At 39.4% G+C, this 23,911-nt stretch overlaps 1 protein-coding gene across 3 annotated transcripts in view; it reads right to left on the bottom strand.

Annotated features, from left to right (window-relative positions):
- Nucleotides 1–4,585: 4,585 nt before the first annotated feature.
- The window catches only part of slc45a3 (solute carrier family 45 member 3), an 87,306-nt gene continuing 67,980 nt past the window's right edge, over nt 4,586–23,911 (bottom strand). For all 3 annotated transcript variants that reach the window (XM_041795466.1, XM_041795467.1, XM_041795468.1), the window contains 4 exons: nt 20,881–21,071; nt 20,077–20,740; nt 12,518–12,783; nt 4,586–12,388 (listed from right to left, as the gene is read on the bottom strand). In XM_041795466.1, coding sequence (XP_041651400.1) covers nt 11,948–12,388; nt 12,518–12,783; nt 20,077–20,740; nt 20,881–21,071 — 1,562 coding nt within the window. In that variant the 3' untranslated portion in view covers nt 4,586–11,947. The remainder of the gene's footprint in view (nt 12,389–12,517; nt 12,784–20,076; nt 20,741–20,880; nt 21,072–23,911) is intronic.

Consider the following 23,911-nt stretch of genomic DNA (forward strand, 5'->3'; position numbering starts at 1 on the left):
TGCTGTTGTGATGGATGTGTATGTGGTTTAGCTAACCTTGCAAAGCAGATGGATACACCCGTTTCCTTGTTTTTCACTGGCGAATCCATCTTGCAGAGCTCCTGTCTGAACTGTTTGGGCCCTGCTAGAAAGTGACAGGACCAATCAGCGATGAGGGGCAGTACTTTCAGGCGCAGCAGAGTCGTGATATAAACAAGCAGCAGCAAGAGGCTGGTGCAATTATGGCAGAAGAGCTCAGCGTGGATGCTGCTAAAGCACCAGTTTTATCAGAACTTGACGACATTTCTTCGTTAAAAGACGAACAAAGTACAGCAGTAAGTTGTTTTCTTTCAAAAACGGCAAAAGTCGAGTACTTACATGTCTACAGTCTCCATGTTTCATGTTGTTCCTCGGTAGCTGCGCACACGCAGCTCAATAGCTGCTACGTCACATGTTTTGCTGCTCTGATTGGCCCGCAGAGATGTGACAGACAGGATGTTCATCCAATCATACTCCAAGTTTTTTCCAAAGCCTCTGCCTTTTCTCAGACGTTTCCTATTGAAGCTTTCCCAGATGGGTGTGTGAAACAAATTCATCTCGCGTGTCAGGTTAATCTGATCTAGGATTCTAGCTGCTCAACAGTGCTGGGCTTTTGTCAGATTTTTCATCTTATGATGCTCCATTAGTTAAAGGTCTGGACTGGTGTCAGGCCAGTTGAGCACCCAGACTCTTCGACTGTGAAGCCATGCTGTTGTGATGGATGTGTATGTGGTTTAGCAAGGCCTCTCCCTGAAAGAGATGGTGTCTGAATGGTCCCTCTCCTCTTAAGGCTGCAGCACATGGTGTCCATGGTTTCCAAAAAGAATTTCACATTTTGATTTATCTGACCACAGAACGGATTTCCATTTTGCCTCAGTCCATTTTAAATGAGCTTTGGCCCAGAAAAGACAGCAGAGTTTCAGGATTATGCTCACATATGGCTTCTTCTTTGCATCAAATAGCTTTAACTTGCATCCATGGATGGCACTGCCAACTGTGTTGACAGACAAGGATTTGTGGAAGTGTTCCTAAACCCGAGCAGTGATTTCCAGTTCAGAATCATGGCTGCCTGAAGATCATGAATTTTGACCTTCAGACTTGTCCCTTGCACACAGATTTCTCCAGATTCTCTGAATCTTGTGATGAAACTATGGAATATAGCTGGTGGGATATTCAAAGTGCTTGCACATTTTTGTTGAACATTTTTGTGAAATCCGTTTTTCCACAGATAAGTGGACCCCTGCCCATCTTTAATCTGAGAGACTCTCCATCTCTAAAATGCTTTTTTTTATACCCAGCCATGTCACTGGCCCTACTTTTTGGACTATGCTACTTCCATCAAATTCAAAATGAGCTAATATTTTCATGAAATGATAAAATGTCTCATTTTCAACATCTGATATCTTGTTTATGTTTTTAATGTGAATTAAATATGGGCTTAGGAAATTTACGAGTCATTGCATTCTTCTGTTATTTACATTTTACATAGCATCCCCAACTTTTTTAGAACTGCGGTTGTATTTTGAGTCCATTTTTCAAGGCAGCAGAGCTGATATTGTACCTGCAGTGCACATATATTCACGTTTTATTAGTTACACACTGCCTTGAGACATGTTGGGACTTTGATTATAGTGTTACTCACATAAGAGGTGATTACTCACATTTGGGTATACCCTGTAGTCTGGTCTGTGTCTTTGTTCATTTAAAATAAATGCAACACATTATTTTTCTTCACTAGTTATGAATGCTTTTAGATAAATGAAGAAGCGCCGGGGCCTCCAAATGACTAAAACTGCTCCTGCTGACACGTCCTTGAGCAAGACACAGACTCCTTCCTCTGTGGTTTGGCAACCAAGGCCAAGAGTGACATTTTAAATAAGTATCATATTTTGGTAAGTCCACCGTAAACAGTGTGTTTCTCCTGGTGCAGTCGTGAGAAGTATGAGCAGCAAACTGGAGAGGCCCGTCATGGAATGGCACACATTGTCAGCATGCCTTTCCCTGCAACATGAAAGCCTATCATCTTTTCCATGTAATAGATAATGCCACCAGCAGCATGCCCATGCGTCAGTGGAGCCGGTGCAGTTGTGCACCAGCAGTCTCTCTCCACACATCAGTTCCTCAGAGTATCCAAAGGATGGCACCATTTCCAAGCTCATTGTAGCCACTCGAGTGCAGCACGTAGTCTTCAGTGTCTGTCCACCAAACTGCATGGAGAATTTAGGACATTTCAAACTGAACACTCAAAGAAGTAGATCAGTTACTGTAGTTATATACAGGGGTTGTTTTACCAATATGTGGCCCCTCTGCATTTAGCTGAAAGCAATCATAGTGAGTGAACAACATATTTTAAAGCATTACTTCCCAGCCTGGGGTCCAGGGCCCCCCAGGGGTGGCACCAAAGATCTTAGTGGGGACATGAGGCTTCGTCTGCTCTGAGGCAATCAAACTTATATTTGCAAATATTGACTAAAATCATGATAAAGCAGTTATTAAGCTGTTTATACAAAGGTCTTTTGATTAAAAAAAACACGCATATGCCTTTTTTAGGGTTTTATCAGTGAAACAATTAAAATTAATTTTAATTTTTGATGACAGTGTGTCACTTTTTCTTCTCTCTTGGGTCCTGGAGGGCTCCACTTTCCTTAGGTACATGTAGGGGGAGCTCCAAGGCAAAATGGTTGGAAAACACAGTTTTATAGCATCTCTTTACTGTAATAAAGCCAGAGAACAACAGGACATACCCAAATCTCAGTTATACAGTTAATCAACACCCAAATAGCCAACAGCACTTCCTCTTCAGCTCTTTGACCAGCAAACACACTGCATCAACATATTTTATCTGTAGGCCCGATGGAACTACATAAATGTCATTAAAATTAGTTGATCAGAACTTCTGCCAATAACATGCATTTCTATCTATTGTATGCCACACAGTAATCTACCAATTATTGGTTTCAGTATATCTATAGGGATCCACAGAACTATTTTTGAGCTTTTTTTGACATCCTTTTTTTTTAAATCAAGCTCTTTTTGATGATATTTTATTTGCTCCTCATGTCTTATTTACATTCAGAATCCAAATCTATATCACTGAAAATTATCTGGCATATTCCTAATCATTTATATCCAATGGATGTGGCTGATATCAGTGGTTACAGATGTTAAACTGATCTATCAGTGAATCCCTAGCAACTCTGAGAGGCTTGAGAATAAAACCTACTTTATCCTGTTCTCTTAAAGGGGACACATTTTACCCTTTTAAGACAAGTTTAAATTGTTCTCAGAGGTCCCCAAAACATGCCTGTGAAGTTTGTTGCTGAAAAAGACTCTAGTCTAGGATTTTTGCATGTCTATGACTCCACCCCTGACAGGAAATGGATGTGGTTCTCCTGATGTTCCAGACACTTTTATCCAAAGTTTAGGTTTAGGATCTGACTGGGATTTGTACCATCAATCTCTTAGACCACAGTCAGCAGCATAACCCAGTGAGCTGTCCAGCATCTCAGCTGGCAGCTGAGAGGAAGATCAGGAGAGGAGGGTGGATCTTTCTTCCAAGCAGGGAGGGCGAACCAAACCTGTGGGTGGATGCTTACTCCCCATGTGAGGTCACAACAGGTAAGATATGAGAACGGCTTGTTTCAGCACACATTTTCTGAAAGGTCGAGAATGAGAGTGTGGAAAGGAATGGATTTTCCTGGTACTTGAGGGGATTGTGGACAGGCCAGGGGTTCATATTTTGTTAGAAAAGCCTGAAAAGGTGATTTTTGCATATGTCCCCTTTAACCTCACAAAAACACAGCAAAGTGTCTCTTTTGTATTACATTTGTTCTACCATAAAGCAATATAGTATTAAGTTTGATGCAAAGTATAAGTAACATTCAACTTCATGCATCATGTCTGGTAACCTGACATGCCAGATATATTTGTTTCACACATCCATCTGGGAAAGCTTCAATAGAAACCTTTTGAGAAAAGGCAGAGGCTTTGAAAAAACCTCTGAGTATGACTGGGTGAACGCGCTGTCTGTTACATCTTTATGGGCCAATCAGAGCAACAAAGCACGTAACATAGCCACTAGCAAGCTGTGTGTGTGCAGCTACTGAGGATTAACGCCAAACATGGCGACTATAGACCTGTAAGTACTCAACTTTTGCCGTTTTTGAAAAGAAAACAACTCACTGCTCTTCTTTGTTCATCTTTCAACAAAGAAATGTTGTCAAGTTCTGATAAAACTGGCGCTTTAGCAGCATCCACACTAATGTCTTCCACCATAACTGCACCAGCTCTTGCTGTTGTTTGTTTACGTCATGACTCTGCCATGCCTGAAAGTACTGCCCCTCGTAGCTGATTGGTCCTGTCACTTTCTAACTGGGCCCAAACGGTTCAGATGGGAGCTTTGCAAGATGAAATTCACCAGTGAAAAACAAGGAAAGGGGTGTATCCATCTGCTTTGCAAGGTTATATGTCTGGGACATCATGTAGAACATTACCATGCAGACTTTGACACATGTCACATGTCAGGTACGGTATTTAAAACATAAATGAGTCAGTTAATCACCCGAGGACAACGTGTCATAAAGAATGCAGTTTTATTTTGTATAAAATCTATTTGGTAACTGCATATTTATACAAACTGATGGATTTAAAACAAACATAAAATACAGCGGTTTATTATGGCTGAATGCATTTATGAAAATGACACATAGGACTGAAATCTTCTGACAAAAACTTAAAAATTAAAACAGTTCAGTAACACAGGGGCATGACAACTTCCGCTCCAAACAGAGTTGGGACATTGGCACTTTTGTCTGAAAATACCAGGGGATTTGGTTGACAGCAAAATGGACTATGAACAATCCATCCAGTTCAACGATATCTGCAGTATCTGGTGAGTTTGACAGTAAAACAGTGGTTATATAAACCCAAATAAAGCAGTATTGACAAAATGAAGAGGTTACTGAATCACACAAGCTGCATCAGTCAGGAAATCACACAGATCTCAGCTGTGTTACAGAAATAAAGTTTTCAGCTGATGCACAGTGTGCAACCACAAGGGAAAATCCTGATAAAATCCACTATTTTCATCTGCAGCTCATTTAATACACATCCTTATCAGACATAGACTCTGTGATGTCAAAGCTACAGGATAAAGATGGTAATGTTAAAATAAATTATAGCTTTGATGATGCTTTTTACACCACATCTATACAAATAATTTATCTTATTCACAGAAACAGCCTTCACCCTCGCACCTACCAAAGATGCCAAAGAGGCCAATAGTTTAATACGTGCTATTTCTGTAATAAAAGAATAATAAATAAATACATATGTACAAAATTTGTTTGAAAAATGTACAGGCACTTGTAAAACAACCTAAGCGATATGCTCGACACTTTACGGGGTGAAAAGGACAATATAGTTGCTAGTATGTTCCTGTCTTGCAGCAGTGTCAACATGACAAACAAATCCTCCACTGAACACCTCAGGCAATAAGATCCTCCAGGACTATTTGTATCTGCTGAACATAAATCAACACTCTTCATGTAGGATCAGACAACCCCAGATACAAAACGCTCAGATGAACCCCTAAACGATTTAAAACAGGCACGGTGTTTACACCAACCAGTTTCTTTTCAAAGTTCAACTGAAGGCCACTATTCATAGCAGGGATAGGGATAGTAAACTCTTAATGATACTCATACCAGAATAGATTCTCCTTAATGATGAAAGTCCTTATCAGTACTTTTATATTATTGTGAAAAAGTTGTCTATTTAGTCTTAGACATACCAGTTCTCTTTTTACAGGAATATACAGGATATGTACTACTAAGAAAACAGGCAAATCTCAACTCTAATCAGCTGTTTGATCAGCTGTTTAATACAAGTTTTGCATCAAAACCTGAATTTGCTTTTCTTTAAGTTTCTTAAGTTTCTTTAAGTTACCTTAACCTGATTCAGTCATTTTAGTGACCCAACCTTAAACATATCATAATGTGACGTTTTGTCTTCTTGTGCAGTTGGATAACTCACTTTTATCCTGAAAGTTTTAGCACAGATTTAAAAATTGGATTAATTTCTTTAACTAATTAGACTTGTCACAAATTTTTGGGGATCTTGCCACGTCTGCTCTGAGGAGAGGATGATGAGTGAGCTGCAGCTAGTGATGGGTCGTTCATGAACGAGGAGGTTCACAGAGCCAGCTCTTTTACATGAACAATAAGATCTGGATCCTGTTTTAGGGCGTTTTATATCTTTAAAACTATTATTTATTTTTCTGTATGTGGTGTGTTTTTCTGTATTATGTGATTGATAAGTAGGGATGATCTTTTCTCCATACTAACATAAGAACACCATACATTAATGACTCATTCTTGATAGTGTAACATTCATGTTTTATATCAGGAGTGTCATACATCCCAGTCAGTGAGCAGGTTTCATCTGACCTAGCAAGGTATTTCAGGGAGAAAAATAATTACATTACATTTGGTTTTGGTTTTTAGATGGAGTAAAATGCCAGCACAAATACTGATCATATGTCATAACAATGCGAAAGTTAACAGGTCAAATGAAGCCAAACTGGAGACTGAATGAAGACTGAGCAAGAGCCGGCTCTTCATACTGAGCCGAGTCAAACGATCCAGATCACTAAAAAGTAGGGCTGGGTATTTAATTGCAAAATTAATCAAAATACCAGTTTAATACTTTTTTTCCAGCAGAGATTTAATGCTCTACACATTATGTCAATATTCAACTGTCTTTTACAAAAATCATACCTTTCTTGTTCATTTACAGTATTTTCTTAAAATGAGGATGACAACTGAGCAATTGATATGAAATTTGCAATATGAGCCAAAATAATTGCAATAAGATATTTTTTCAAAAGTATTCATCCCTATTTTAATTTATCTAGTATTGTCCTGGCTACTATAAAGAATAATGTATTGCCTGCATTTACCGAAAAGTACATAAAACAAGGAACCTAAAAATAACTGCATATTAAATCGCGATTTGCGATATTGGAAAATAAAAAATCACAATTATATTATTTTCACAAATCGATCGGCCCTACTAAAAAGTCCTGGAATTCCCATTACTAGCAGCAGCAGCAGACAAGTGACAGGTTTGTTTTTGTTTTTTTCTTTTACAGCTGACAGTCAAAGAAAATGTTATTAGACCATCTTTGCCATGGTGTTTTAGGACCATTTTTGAGAAAAGTCTAATAATTGTTGATTATAAAGTCTTAAATTTGCAAAATCAAACTCAGAATTTTTGAGTGTATTAAGTTGTAAATTAATAAGAAAAATTTGAAATTTGAGTTTAGGAAATTTACTAAGCCAAACTGAGAAATTTTGGAGTTAAAAAAGAAGTAAATGTTTAAGAAACAAACATTACAATTTTTGAGTTTAGAAAGTAGAAAATGGCTGATAACATGGAAGAAGATCACACCAGATGTTTGCCATGTACAAACACTGCAGTTAAGGGCCTATTTAAGTTATAATTTTTTACAAGGGCTGAGCAATAAGGAAATACTTGTTAATTTAGTCCAAAATTAGCCCAATATTATTAGCATCCAGACTTTAAAGAGGCTGCTGTAAACTAGGGCAATTCAGAGGAAAACAACATGCTAGATAAATTTGGAACACAACTCTGATCTAATCAGTGTTTTTGAGTTTAGTTTCTCATATATGTATGAATTCAGAATGTCCTAAATTAATAACTTTATAATCTTAAAATCATCTCTAATTTCAACTTTAAAAAGTCAGAATTGACATCATTTAATCTTAAAAATTTGTAGTTGTTTTCCTTGTAAATGAAGACATTTTAAACTCAAAACTGAATTTGGTTTCTTGTTAATGTCCAACTTAGTTTTTTTTTTTTTTTTTTTTAGTTAGAAATAAAAATATTTTTTTGATCTATTATAGTGGCCCTAATACATTTTTGTAGGTCTATGTGCATCAGTGATTTGATTAAATTTAATTTATCACGTTATAGGACCATGTGACTTAATAGAAGCATTGATACGCTCGAACGTTTCTGATTTTAAGGTTTTGAAAAATGCTTAACCAGGTCCTAATGGAGCTGGGGTTTGATCCCCATATCTGGTTGTACCATACAGCAAATTAAAGGGTTAAATTATGGTCAGTGCAGTTAATCAGGACTAACAGAAAAATAAAAAAACAGCACAAACTCAGACTTTATTACCCTTGCATGTAAATATTACTCATGCTTTCTGTGCCATGTATACACAGACTCACACTCACACATGCCTTAGATTGACCTTCCCTTCAAACTCAAGCACCTACTCTTGCATCATTTCAGTAACCAAATGTTTGCAGTGGCTCTGACTCTTTTTGGGCTATCAGTCACAGTTGCTGGTGGTCAGCTACCCCACCTGCCCCAGGTTTACATAACATAACAAGCCCATCTGGATGTTTGAGATTGTCATTTAAATATACAGTTAAAAATAAAGGTTTAGGCAGAAGGGGGTGTTTATCAGCGAAATAAGGACAACGTGCTAACCTGAGACCGCAGTCCTTCTGACAAGTATAGTCGAGAAGGGCGAGCAGTCCAGCAGACTGCTCCTGATTATCGAGACAGAGGATGTTTGATGCAGATTTTCCAGTCCCAGTAAAACACTTCATATTTAAACCACTACTGTCAATCAGTACATATACATGCAGTTAGAAGAATAATTATTGTGTTAGTCTGACTGAAACTGGGCTTTTAAAAATGCATGTTAAGCCATGTTGTTGTTAGCCTTCAGAAATCCCCACAAGCTAGAGAGACAGTAGACTGTGAGACTGGCATACTATTGTTTGGCTGCTTGCTAGTTTGTTAGGTGAATAAACGTCTGGTAGTAACTAGCTGAACGAGGGCATAGCAATGAGTCAGACACACTAACGTCAATAAATCCATTTCCCAGGTGCTTACAGGGACAAAGACAGTAGTCCTGTTAAATATCCTAATTAAGCCGTCGTTTGACTCAACTGTGCATGTAAACGTACTGAATGACCTCACCGCAACGGGTTGCATAAAAAATTCCCATAGGGATCAATATTAACTTTGTTTATAAAATATTTACATTTAATGATGGCAGTAGATTGATGAATGGGGGGGTTGGAGTGGGGGTATCAGATAGGGCCAATGTCAACTGGACATTTAAATGAGTATGCATACAAAACGGAACTACTACTACTACTACTTCTCTGGTGTAAATATTGAATTTCATCTCCTGCTGCTCTGGAGCTTTATCCAGACGAGGAAACCAATCCAGATGGAGCAGACGGGGTTGTTTGATGTCATACAGATTGAGATTTAAAAGATCTCCTGGATCAAACTGAGGGCAACAAGTTTAGATTAAATGGCATGTGACAGGTTGGGGATGTCTGATTAGAGAATACAGACAGTGTTTTTGTAGAAAACATAGGGTTCAGTGTGTTTGGAGAACGTCCTCTCAATGACTCATTAAATTTACACCTTGTTTTTGTTAACTCTAAGTCTCTGACCCCTCCTAACTGGATAAAATTGCCATACTTATTCATCCAGGAGTCCCTTTTCATTAGAAATTAAGTAGAATTACAAGTTCATTCCATGTATCATTCTTTTTTTAGCAATATTCAACATTAAATCAAAAAGGCAGAAAATGGAAAACTATTTGTCAATTCCGTATTCTTTTATAAAATTGATCCAATACACAGACCAGGAAATTTTTTATGCTCTGATCAAACAAATAAATATGGGGGAAAACAGGTCATATTTGATTTTAATATTAAATGTTTCCTAATTGCATGACCCTCTTAGGGCTGTTTGATTTAAAAAAAAAAAAAAAAAAAAAAAAAAAAACACACACACAATGACAGAAGTTTTGACTTGTATTAAAATCATTTCATGTGTGATTGTATAAATCTGTCATGTTGTCTTAAGGAGCAGCCAAAACCATTCCTGAAAGTATTTCATGGCCGCATTTATCTCATCTTCTTTAGCTCTGCTAACTGTAGTACATGCTGTGGCTCTTTCTGCTCCTCACTTGAATTTAAATGAGAGCTGTTTTTGGTGGGAGGCGTTAAGCACATGCTGTGCAGTAAAGGAAGGGAGGGTGCGCTTCATTTACCACACATGAAATCACGGTATATGGCAGAGATAATTTAATCTCTATTGCCTTGTTTTGAACGCCTCGGGAAAGTCGAGTAAAGTCGTAATCTAAATCAAAACTTGATCAAATGTCCACCCCCAGACCCAATGAATGTACAGTGCTGAGAACCACACGCACCATGCCAGAGCATCCACGTCATTAAAATGTGGTATCTGGCACAGCTTTATAAGGACTTTAGTCCTCTTTATGTTGGGTTAAATCTCTGCTGACAAATGATCTACAATTTATTGTTTATAAACGCTTTCTGCCCTTAGCTTAGTAGAAGTCAGAAATGACTGGCTGAAAATAACGTGTTTTTGGGCTGAAAGGTGTTTGTAGATAGTAGATAATATACTAATATACCAATAAAGGGCTGTATGCACACTGGCAGCGGATCTACAGATCATAAAAATATTTAAGTGTCAACTTTTGCAAATAGTACACACAAAAAAATCCTACATTCCTTGTTTCTGTGTATGTTTTCCTAATTAAAATGAGAATGACATTAAATGACCATTCCCTTTATTGCAAAAAATCTTACTGAACTTGCAATATCAGTCCAAATAAACGCTATTAGATTTTTTTTCCCTAGTCATTCAGCTCTGGTAATAATGTTTTATTGTGGTGGTTGTTATATAAACTGATCTACTGTTTGTGTTTGGTGAAAAATACATAAGATGAGGAGCTTAAAAATAATTGCATATTAAATCACATTGGCAATACTGGAAAAATAAATCGTAATTAAATTATTTTTCCAAATTTCAGACCTAATTCTCAGCAGGCTCTTCTTAGCACAACACCTGCACTGGGTCACACAAACCAGAAATAAATAATTTAAGAATAAAATAAATTTAAATTGTAGGCCTGTTTTTTCATATTCCTTTTTGTTGTTCCTGTTGATCCGAGTGTAAAAATCAAAGACACAAAAAAATCACTGTTCTGGTATCAGATTCAGAAACCAAGAGTGAGAAATGAATCATTATCTGACTTTCTGAAAGTGAAACACTGATTGTAAAGATCAGGGTCAATGCCGATGTTACATTACTTCTTGGTGCAACACTTCCACAACACCAACATTTTCTCTCATGTTTTACCATGAGAATTTGTACAACAGTAAATGTGATAAATGCCAGCATTTAACCAATTTGACACAAGTTAACATCTGCAACTCATCATTTGGCTGATGTCTTTCAAAAGGGCAGGTTTTAGCTGATACATTTGTTACAGTGATGCATCCGTGCATCCCCACTTCTGGTTTTTAACTTTCAGTTGAGTATTAACAGAAAGAATGATACATGGTTTTATGTCATATCATCCATCTCATTGTGATTCTACTTTCTGAATAAATGGAAAAAATGCTGTGATATTAACCTTTCCACTCTCCTGCTGTTAAGATAGACACGTCTGTCATATTAGTGAAGACCAGTCTTTAAAAGCTTGGTGATGCTGCAGACGAGTCTAGAATACAAACAGGCCATACTTTGTGGATAGCTCAGAATAACATCATTATAAAAACATGAACATTAGTAGCGATGTTAATGAGGTTGGTGAGTTTTACAGTAAATCTGTTTTTGGTACCTGAGAAAAGAAACCAACAGAAAGATGTCAAAATAAAACTTTGTGAGAGATTACCTCACATGGCCTGCTCAGACACGCCGCCAACACAGAAACAAAGCACACAGCACTGGAACAAGGCATTCTGGGAACAGAAGTGCATTGACGAGGTCTACTATGAAACCTCAGACTGATTGATTATCGTGAATCCATCTCTTACAGATCTTATCCACTGAAGTCTCAGCTTCTTAGGAGGTCCTTTTGGTCAAAGATGATCTGACTGGCCAGGTAGATGGCGACAGCACCGAAGATAGCAGAGCAGGCGATGTAGGCGGTGACGGTCTGAGCGAACTGTACGATCATGCCCATGAAGAGGGTGGGGAACACCTGAGAGAGCAGGAAGGTGCTGTCTAGGATGGCAAAGTCCAAACCCACACCGCGTTTCTCACAGCTGGACTCGGTCTCCTCCTGTTCAGTGGGGCTGTGAGAAGAGCCGTTCACGCTGTGCGGACCGGGGTAGTACTCATAACTGTTCTGGCTGAAGAAGGTCTGTCCGTAAGGAGTCCCTGTTTTATGATTCAGTCCATCCTCCTCTTCTGCAGGAGTCAAATACACTGAGTCCCTCTTGGCTGTTAGACCATTTTTATGCAAGCTTTTGGTTTTGACTTTTGGCATATAGACCTGAAACAAGACAGAAAGCAACAGTCATCTTAAATATCAGATTTAATCATCACTTCTTTTTTTCAGGTGAAGCTGCTGCACCCTCAGCTCTACATCCCACATCCATAGAGTGATTCAAACTTTACTGACCTCTTTTTCCTTGTGGTAATGGCAGGTCAGCGTGTAGGGCAGGGTCTGCAGCGTGGCGTACGCGTAGCCAGTAAGAGCCGCCATCACAGTGACCAGGACCACACTTTTGGAGAGACAGATGACCAAAGCAGAGGCCGTGAAGCTCACCATACTGCTCAGGTAGACCCACCGTGAGCCAAAGTGTCGAACCAGGCGACTCATGACCAGGGAGAAGAAGGTTGAGGTAGCACACTGCAGAAACAGGCCCAGGCTGCCCATACGGATACCTGAGAGAAAATACAACTAAGATTACCCTCAGAAAATTATTCTCAGCCCTCATATATGCTAGAAAAGTTTCAGGAAATATCAGGACAGCCTATTCTTTAATCTTTTGTAACCTGAGATGTTTTTTCACTCTTGTTTCTTAACCTTGGTCACATCGGCTGACAGATGCACAGCATGCCTGACCACTGCCAGTCCTGCTATATGTTAGCTTTGAACTGTGATGGATCAACAGCTTAAAAACAAGACATTATCAGTAATTTTTATAGTCAATAGCATTAAAAAGCACCAAAGCTTTGAAGAAACATCAGATCCTGAGTTACACGACGGCAAAGTTTTGTGCAGTTTGGAAATTGTGCAGGAGATAAAAATGCAAGATTACCCAACACAAGGTGCCTAGAACTTTAATTTTTGTTCCAGTATATAAACAGGTATGGATATCGTTTGATTTTCACAAGAATCCTACCAGAGTTTTCAAGTCTGTTATTGTGTTGGAGACACTCAGAGAGATCTGTGACATAGACACTCATGGACACAACATAAGGGGTGTCTGACTGGACAGACAGCATTAACCTTATAAATCCCTCTAACGCCACAGAGAGGGAGACCCACACAGGCCTGTGCATGTTTACTCCGGCAGTGAGCCGCCTGGTCCAAGTCTGCCAACAAGTCAAGTATTTTAATGAGGTCTGACCAGCCGGCTGAGTTTGAATTTTGATTTAAAAGATGCAGTCTTGGGCCAATGAGTAATCCATGTTTGCTGATGCCGTGTCCAAATATTTGTTATTTAAACTGGCTAAAGTTTAAACCAACAAACAGTGACTAATCACTTTTTACTGATTCTACATGAAAATACAGAATCTGTACACAGGAGTCAACATTTTCAGCATGTTAAATGTTCTAGTTTTTGTTTGTAGTACAAGATGTACTGACCAATCACGTATCAGCAGGATTTGGTGTAAACATGTACAACATTACTAGTAGAAAACAACAGTGTTGTAAGGATCGTTTATTTCCCTCTAATAACAGATGTCTTATTAAAAATACAGCCAACAATTCTAGTTAATATTCAAACTTGCAGTATTAATCAGCTTGATGCTATGTAGCACGTTTTGTATCGCTATTCTCTGGCTTCCCTAGACTCACGGAGAAATTCACGTCTGTTCCCAAAAGAGATGGTGATAGATGATGATTGCTGAAGGTTTCTGAGACTAATCAGTGACAACCTTTGAAGAAACACATCCTGCATTTGACAAAACAATCTCAAGCCAAAAAGCAAAGACAGATCAACACTGAAGTATGAAACATTAAGGATAAGAGCGTGACAGTATTTTTGTTGTCCTCAACTGTCATGGCTTGATGCACGCTTTAACTCAATGAACATTTCTAAATGAAGAAAAGGAATATAAAAAAGGTATCAACACCCCAATCTATGAGGTGGGAATTCTGTTGTTTGCTGACCACTAGAAAATGATAAAGAAGCAGACAACAAAACACATGAAAAGGAAAAGTTAGATGCAGGAGCAACTATAAAGAAGTCACAGAATGGAGCTATGAGACCTGCAGGCTTCGTTTCCCTCTCTTCAACTTCTCTGCTCTGTTTTAAAAAAAGCCTCTGCATGTCAAAGCAGTTACCAGGGCTTATACAGTTTAAAGGCTAAGTGCTGATACAGTACATGGACAAAAGTATTTGGCCACACCAGTTAATCATTGAATTCAGGTGTTTCAATCAGACCTGTTGCCACAGATGTATAAAATTAAGCACCTAGCCATGCAGTCTCCATTTAACATTTGTGAAACCAAATGTGTTGTTCTGAAGAGCTCAGTGACTTTAAGTGTGGTACTGTGATGGATGCCACCTCGGCAATAAGACAGCTTGTGAGATTTCACCTCTGCTGAATATTCCACAGTCATCTAGGGGTGATATTATTAGAAAGTGGAAATGTTTAGGAACAACAGCAACTCAGCCAGGAAGCAGAAGATGATGTAATATCACAGAGCAGAGTCAACATCTGCTAAGGCTCTGACAAAGATCTTGGGGGAGGGGTAAGGCGTTGTCTGCTCTGAGGCTGCTAAAATCAGATTTGCAAATATTGACTAAAACCATGATAAAGCAGTTATTGAATAATTTATCCAAAGATCTTTTGATAAGAAAAGCATGCATAGGCCTTTTAGGGTTTTGTAAGTGAAACAATTGAAATCTATGTTGATTTTTGCGTCAGTGTGTCGCCTTTTTTTCTCTCTTGGGTCCCTGGGGGGGCTCCGCTTTTCTTAGGTACATGTAGGGGGGCTCCAAAGAAAAATGGTTGGGAAACACTGTGCTAAGGCACATGGTGATTCCATAGCTGGATAGTTCTGAGTAGTTAACATACAGTAAGCATAAAAACTGTGTGACTAGAGCTTCATGGAATGGGTTTCCATGGCCTGGAAGCTGCATGCAACCCTCACATCACATCACACAGGTCCAGAGCCAAGTGTCAGATGGTGCAGTGCTCCACCAACACTGGACTGTGGAGTGGTGGAAACGTGTTCTGTGGAATGACAAATAACTCTTCTCTGTTTGGCAGTCAGACAAATGAGTCTGGGTTTGGTGGATGCTGGGAAAACATTGCCTGCCTGACTGTATTGTGCCAACTGTGATGTTTGGTGGAGGAGGGACTATAGTATGGACCTATTTTCAGGGTTCAGACCTGAGGAGCCCCGCTGCAATGTGTATAAAAATTGCTCAAACCATGTCATAATGTCCCTTCCTGTGCATAAATCAGTCTGCCATCTATGACTGGCTCACAAAGCAGTGATTTAGAATGAATAACTCCTACACCGCTTTATAAATCACAAATGTGATACATTTCTCCAGGATGCACACATTTTATCATGCTTTTTTTCATTGTATTTATTTCATAATGTCAAATCAGGAAATGTTTTTCCATTTCTGTGTTGCTATTTATTTTGCATAATTTCGTTTTGCTCTTTTTTGTTCAATTACCACTATACTACAGACCATACCAACTACAACAGGTGGTTTTAAACAACACATGATGGAAAAACAGACTTGTGACTTCTGACAGCTCAAAATAATAAATAAGAGAAACCAAGAACTATGCATCCAGGACTTCTTGTGGCTTTTCAGTTAATCTGAGCCCATACTGAATCATAACCCCAAAACAGAGGAATAAGCCAAATTGTAATCTCTGGCTACAAATTGTTAAACCCCTGAATTAAGATAATTTATGGAGGCAATGTTCTTATTCTCCCAGATGAAACTGCATTTATTTTTAAAGCATGCATGCTTAGATCTTCAGTTCACAATGATTTTTTTTATTTATTTGAATCTCATCTCCTTTTAAAGTTGTTGCAGAAAATTTAATTTCCATTTTTTGATAGATGACAGAATTGAATCATTCTGAGAAATATATGTTTTAGTGACTGTGAGTTAGCTATGGGAGTTTGTCCTTGTGGGAAACTTTTTCAATTTTATTTTTCCCCTTTTATCTACTCGTTTATTCCACGCCTTAATTATTTTTTATTGAAGCACTAATCCATGGAAAATAGGCTGAATACACGTCTGGTCTGTAATTTATTTCAGCCTGTATTAGTCTGATATCTCGGCTCGCTCTCGGTGAACAGTGGGGGTCAAAAGTTCAGCAGCAGAGCAGAAATCACTCATGAGAAAGGAGAATGTGGATCATATTACTCCTGGAAAGCAAAGCTGCTGAGCCCACTTCACAAACACTAAAGAAGCTAACCTAAACCAAAAGCTCAAGCCCTCAGAGATTTGGGACCAGGCCAGGGTGCTACTGAAACTGTCTGGGGAGAATAGTGCAGGCCGTTTCTGCAGCACAGGCTCCTCAGACATCTGCTGTGAAGAAGTCCAAGCAGCTACACACAAGAAGTGCATAATGTTGATGGAGAGGAACATCTGCAGGCTGAATGATGTGGTTTCATAACATCCGCTGTGTTTCAGATTAAACAAACGCGCCTCACACAGGCCTCAGAGTCGTGTCCTTTGGCCGTCTACCTGACGTGAATGAACATGCTCTTTCTGTGCTGATTTCTTGACATTAATTCTTTGTGAGTGTGACATTCCTCGAGGTCCAGCGAGCACGGGGAGCGGAGAGGGAGACAGAGGGAAAGTGAAAAGTAAACAATAGCAGACGGGGAGATAGAGAGGGAAAAGAAAAGAATGAGGATAGATGGTTGTAAATGACACTCAGAGGAGGGAAAGTGGTGAGGGCTGGTTGAAAACCGGGATTAGATGGACAGCAGAAAGAATAGAAGTAATGTAATGAGCGAGGAAAAGAGCATGTTGTTTAGTAGGGGAAAATAATGGAAAAGACAGAAGAAAGATGAGAAATTTGGTATAAAGTCTAGGGATGGGTGATTATTTTCAAATTTTCAGGCATTTATTCATATCAAGTAAAAGGTTTCATCTGGTTACAATCTCCAATCATCCCGTCACTTGGGTAAGCATACGTACTCTGAGATGATAGCCATATGAAAGCACTTCACTGACTGCCATTAAATATCAGAAGAAAGCATGATGTTCACTACTGAGGTGTAAAGAAGTGACTTTTTCAACATGCTGCTCTGGCCTCATTCATCTGTTCTATTCTCTTAGCTGTTGTTAGCCTTGATGGTGGCTTTTACTTCTGCTCAAACACCATCAACTCACTGAAGCCTCCACATTTCAAAGAACCTAGTGAGAAAATCTCCTGTCGCCAGCTTTGATAGGAGCAGGCAAATCTTTTCCCAAGAAGAAACACAGGTGATAACCAGCACTACAAAGTCACCTCTTGGGAGTTGCTTAGCAGCCGTAAAGCAGTTGTTGCCGTGTTATGGTTCACTGTGCTAATAAAGCCAGAGCCTTAGCTTGCAAAGTTATGCATCTTTATATTATTATTTTCTAACTGTTAACATCTATGAACAAGTTTACTCAGTTACAGCCTGAAAGTTTGAGTACACATGAAACGCTGAATCAGTCAAAATGCTGTTGCCTGAAACATAATGTGAGTAGTGAAACATTGCTAGAGTAATGATGGCCATATTGAGTACTTGAATACTCGTGTCCATCCCTATTACATAGGAGATGACATGCCATGCTGTCTTGTGCTCTCACAACGCCAAAATACAATGTGAATACACAGACATCAAACAACCTTTGTGAAAAGACGAATATCTTAAGACATACTGACTGTGGAGCTTCGTCATGGTACTGTTGGTAATGCACTGTAAAAACACCATCTGTTACCCACTTACTGAGATGTACATCCTAGTCTTTCGCATAGAATTTTTGAATTTCCTTCAAATAATTGCAAGAGACTTTGATAGAGTAATGTTCCTTGAAATCCACCTCCCTAGCGTTATTTAAAGTACGGCTCAAGAGACTTAAAACATCTGTAACTTCTCAACGTGGGCAGGAACGCCTGCCTCACATCTGTTTATTTCAGCTCCATTCATCCTCTTTACTGTTCTTTTCAAACATCTTCCTGTAAAATAAATCAAAGTCCTTGGCATGTTTGGCTCTCCTTACCACTGACAGGACAGATTTGTTCAGGTTTATCTGTCTGTACACCTTCTATCTAAAGGATATATTTAGGTAGAACCATGCAGCGAAGCTTTTGCATAGCTTAGAAATAAAGCCATAGGACTGTCTCGCAGGATTAGTGACAACTCTCTGATTAAAAGAGCAGGAACAGGGAGAGGATAAAGACATGGCGTATATATTTTAACATTTCTGAAGTGCATGGGTGGGAAGTAATACCTGAGATTTCTGGATTGGCTGAAGCTTATTTAATCAAAAGGACTTTGTCTTTCTCGATGGCATAATGACACGAAGGTTCAACGTGTCATGTAATGTCTTGCGTGAGACTTCATATTTATAGTTGCTGTCTGTGTCCTATATCTTTACAGGAGACAAAATCAGGTCAGAACGAAGGTATGTAGGCATGCAGGAACACAGGCTGGGTCTCTGTCCTCCACCTGTGCCTGAGGAATGTGCGTGCATCCTTCCCAGCTGGGACACAGCAGACAGCAGACAGGACAGACCCTATGCCAGTTTACGTGGACCAGAGGTAGAAGTGAGGTCATGATGGCAAAAGATAGGTCTAGAGACTCACCAGCACAGTGGAAGTAGAGTTCATCACAAGAGGACAAACAAAGGAGAACCAACAGACTTTCCAAAATAGTAGTAGCAGCTTTTTCATAGAAAATACTTAAAAATATAAAGATCTAAATTAGTTTAGGGCTGAATGGAGGAGAGGAGGGGTATTCGAAAAGTTGGACTGACCAATATTAAATATATAAAGAACGGTATGAAATCGTTTTTTTGCTGCAATATACATTTATTACTATTATTATTTTACTTAAAATGGCCCTCTCTACTGCCCGATCTACTTTTTTTTTTTCATTCAACTGTAATATTCTGGTTATTTTACTGTAAGTCCACCAGTTTTTGCAAAAAGTGTTTTTGTTTTTCATCTGCATTAGGGATGCATGATATTCACCAATGGGCAGTTGTTGCTGACAGCAAATCAGCCAGCTGTTTTGTAATGTGTAGATGGATTTTGGCCGTGTTGCTGCAGTATTTTACCTTGTTTTTGAATGGTTTGCATTTTGCACGCCTTATGTCCAACTCCTGATCTTATGGTCTTTAAATAGTCCAGAATCTTTACTTTCAGGCTGGCTGCCAGCAGAGAGACTTTGCCATCCATGTTAGATTGTGATCTGAAGCATCATGCATATTCATGTCTGCTGGCACCAGTTGGCTTATTGTTAACTGCACTGTAGCAGATGTGCATTTCGAAGTTTTATTACATCTGTAACGATACAAGAATCAATGTAGAGCATGTGACGACAAAAACAAAGGAAAGAATGTAAAATGTATACATGCTGAGTGAGAAATCATTGCTTGTGTGCACAATGTTATTTCCTTTTTTGTGATGAATTTGGATTTTTGAAACATGATACTTGTAAAGCCCTTATTGTGATAATCTGTCTGAGTTCTATGGTGCAGATAGCTTTGTTTTGGCTGGATACACAGGAGAGTGTGACATCTACTAAACATCTACTCTGAAAGTTGCATATAAAACCTTTAGATATGAGTTAAGTGCAGACTTAACAGTCCAACTTAAGACAAACCTTCTTCAAAGCTTTTGAAACAGGCCACAGGTTTCATGTAAAGATCTTGTTTAGAGAGATTAATTAACACAACTATTAATCAAACATGCAATCCAACCACAATGAGCTACCTAAGCGTTTACAAAAAGATGGTTTCAGACAAAGCAGTTCTTAGTTCTTACCTTCATCGTATCTTTGCCTGGACACACTTCCTGGTAATGCACTGGGCACGCCCTCGTACAACCCCTCCCCTATAAAGTCTGTGTAGAATAGCATAAAGGACATGACCGCCATCCAGCTGCAGAGCTGAGCCACACACAGCTGCCTCATTACCCTCGGGACGTGGCAGTAGCTCCTGTAGATGGCTGGGGTCATGGACCAACAAGTCCTCAGCAGGCACAGCAGGGGTCCAGACTTCAGCAGCCTCAGCTTACACTTAAGCAGATAGCAGCACGAGCGCGGCATGCCACAACGGCCAGCCTCCATCCCACCAGTCCCTGTATCCAGTAAAGATCCAGATCCAGTTAAGCCACTGCTGGCACATGACGGTTCCTCTGACACCTTCATGGTGATGAGCACGCTGGAGACGAAGATGAGGATGAGAAGGGAGAAGAGGCACTCGGCCTGGCCTCCGAGGTAAACAGAGAGCAGACCACGACTCCAGTCCAGTGCAGGGAGCAAATAACCCACACAGCCTCCTAAACTGACCATGAAGGAGAACATAGCAAAGGCTTGGCCGCAGTCCTCCTCGTCCCGGTACAGGTCTGATAAAAGAGCCTCCAGTGGTGTGAAGCAAACTTGTCCACAGAAGTCAAGGAGACCCACCCCGAGGATTAGAAAGCCCACCTGCATCAACATGCACAAATACAACATTATTAAAAGCTTCATCTTACTCATTAACAATTGTGAGTTATGGTACTAAACTTGTGTGCTCTCTGAGTCACATTCATCAAACTGATAATTATAAACAAAAACAGGTGTCCTACCTGGAGCGTGCGCCCACCCCAGGCCAGGCGTGCAGCCAGAACATCAGCATGGGGAATGATGACAAGAGCCAGGAGGACTCCCAGAGACAGCAGCCAAATAAACGGCCGTCGTCTGCCATAACTGCTGTTACAGTGGTCACTGGCTGAGCCAATCAGAGGGATGAACAAAAGGCCGAGCACCGGACCAATACCTGTGAAAGAAAAAACAGAGGTACTGTACACTGAAGGAGCCTGGGACAACACTAAAAAAAAAAAAGTAGTTTTAGAGGAGAAACAACAGAGACAAAGGGGATATACACCTTAAACTTGAGCATTGTATTAGTTTAAGAATATTAAACCAGAACTAGGAAACATTTGACCAGTAAATGTACATGTTTGACACATGCTGCTGATTTCCAGATTACAGATATTTGTATTTTCTGGTCTGTTGTTTTGTCACGTGCATCGGACTTTGAAGCTGCTGTCTTGCCCAGGACTGTTAAAGAGATTTTATATCACATTAGGAATACTCCTGGTTGAATAAAGGTTAAATAAAATGTCAAATGTAATGAGTTCAATAAAGGTTGGGAAACTTACAATGATAAACAATATGTGATATGTGGCCTATGGTAATGATAATATAAAAATATCTGATTAAATTAACAATAAAAATGCCCATAAAAAGGTTAAGTACATGATGAAGTCCTGTGTCTATTAATGGCTTTTCTGTGCTGGCAGCACTAAAAACCTCAGTCTCTGATGTTTACTGGTAAGAGGTTTCAGAAGTTGACTTCTGCTTCCCACAGGAGTGACTGTGAAGTCTGCTTTTAACAGCTCCACATGCTCAGTATTTTCCTTTATCTAAGGAAATATCCCTAAGAAATGATTTGAAGGAGGAATCATGTCCTTTTATTGCTCTAAACCTGAACATTAAACCCTGGAAAAAATGAGTTGGATTAGTTGCTACACCGCCATTGTTGTTGACAAAGCTCATAGCAGCAGTTCTGCCCCTTCTTGATTCTGATTGGCCTTGACAGAGACGTTACATTGCCAAGTGCTGGGTATTCAAAAGTTGACTTTGAAGGTTTTTTTGTTTTTTTTTTTGCAAGAGATGCACAGATGCATCGGTTTAACATTGGTAACAGCCTGTATTGGCCCTAGTTGACATAAAAAGACCTAACTGCTGAAACAAAGAAGAGATGTGTTATTGGGAGAATGACGTGACCTTTTGAACACACTCTGATCTGCATTTGTGGTCAAACATGACTGAAAATGTTGGCAATGTGGGAGACTTATATCAAAAAAAGTGATAAAAAAAAAACATTGGTACCAGTATCAGCCCTCACTTGCATCTCTAGTTTTTGGGCTTTGGATGCAGAGTGCTGACAACTGTAAACTACACTGGTTTTGAATTGATAATGGTTGGTTATATTGAAAAAAGTTGCTGCCAGTGCAATATTTTCTCATTTTCCTACTCTTTTCTTGCCTAAAACTTCTTCTTATACCAATTAATTCTGATCACATTATCCTCATCTATGTCTTAGAACTCTCATGAGGAGTCATGAAGTTGTGACATCTTGAGTGACGTAGGAACAGAACCTGTTTTTTGCTTATTATTACTGTTTTAAATAAAATATTGATATTTAGCACAAAAATTTTGTAATTTTTCACACAAGTCAAGGCAGCGTAAAGCTGCATTAGCATTTTGTCCAACCTCTAGTGTGCAATATGAATTAAGAAATGTATGATGTGTAATTTTACTTCTGAAACATTGTCACAAACCAGTTTGGTACAAATTCAAAGGAAATTCCCACACATTGGAAAATGCCTGATGAAGGTTTAGAACCAAAACATTACAAACAAATGAAACTTCTATTGCAAGTTGGAGTGTTTCAGAGTTTCCTTTGAATTTTTGTTGGGCATTTTTCCCTCTGACGCACCCGTATTAAGAAAGAAGTTTGGCAAAAAAATGAAACTGTAATCACATGTTGAGTTTCCACCGGTATTTAAAAAAAAATCCTTGTCAAATAACACATGCACCTATGACATCTCTTTTCAGCTCACAACAGCGTCACTGTCTGGTTGGTGAGTGTTCATGCCCTCTGTGGTATGTTTTCAGCCCTCTCTCCATGCAAACGCTTCAACAGGAGGTGAGCTACATGTGCCCCTCTGCCATCTTCACTGACTGCTGGTGATCGTTCCTACAGATGGCCTTCTGCCTGGAGGTAAACCCCCCACAGCTCCGACTCCACATGTAGTCAGGTCTGGATAATTAGAACACACCATGGACACACATGCTGACCTGAAAAGTCTCAATTTTCTGGCAAAAGTTTCACTTTTCAAAGGCACCTTGTGAATTACTAGTGAAGGTCAGTCATTAAGGTGCTGTTCTTATCTAGGCTATACTGTGAGTCAATCTACATTTTAATGTATTGCTCAGCCTTTGTTTAAAGCACATGCTATTGAAAAAGGACTTGAAATTCCCATCCCTAGTACATACATCCAAAAATACAAAATAAAAAAATCCTGAGACTCCTTCTAACGATGTCGCTCTACAGCACCACTAGGGGTCAAAACCTCCACAAAAAAGATAAAATGAATCCGACCAATATTCAGCCCACTTTATGTCCTCCTACAGTTTCATATGAAACTGAAACACAGTGGGAAAGACACAACTTGTGTTTCCGGTGTCTGGAGAGTACTCCGACGACGACGAGTGCAGAAAATGAGACAGGCAGGCAATTTGAGTAAGATGAATAAGAGGACTGCAGCCGGCTCTCAGCGCCTCTGTCACATTTCTTCTCACTGCAGCTGTGGAGGCCCATCATAACAATCTTCAGCATCTACAGCTGGAGGACTGACTGTCTCAGCCACACTCTTTCCACTCAGTAGCCACTCAGAGCTCCCTGGAATAAACCTACATAATATATCACACACACTAAGTAATGCTTTCCAGCTTCTGAGTACAATACGAGCTGTTCTCCAGCTCTGTTTACACACATAAATCAGTCTGAAATGTCCTGTTCTCCATTGTGCCTGTTACTTAAATATC

This window comes from Cheilinus undulatus, linkage group 9, assembly GCF_018320785.1.
Source record: "Cheilinus undulatus linkage group 9, ASM1832078v1, whole genome shotgun sequence".
Taxonomy (NCBI): domain Eukaryota; kingdom Metazoa; phylum Chordata; class Actinopteri; order Labriformes; family Labridae; genus Cheilinus; species Cheilinus undulatus.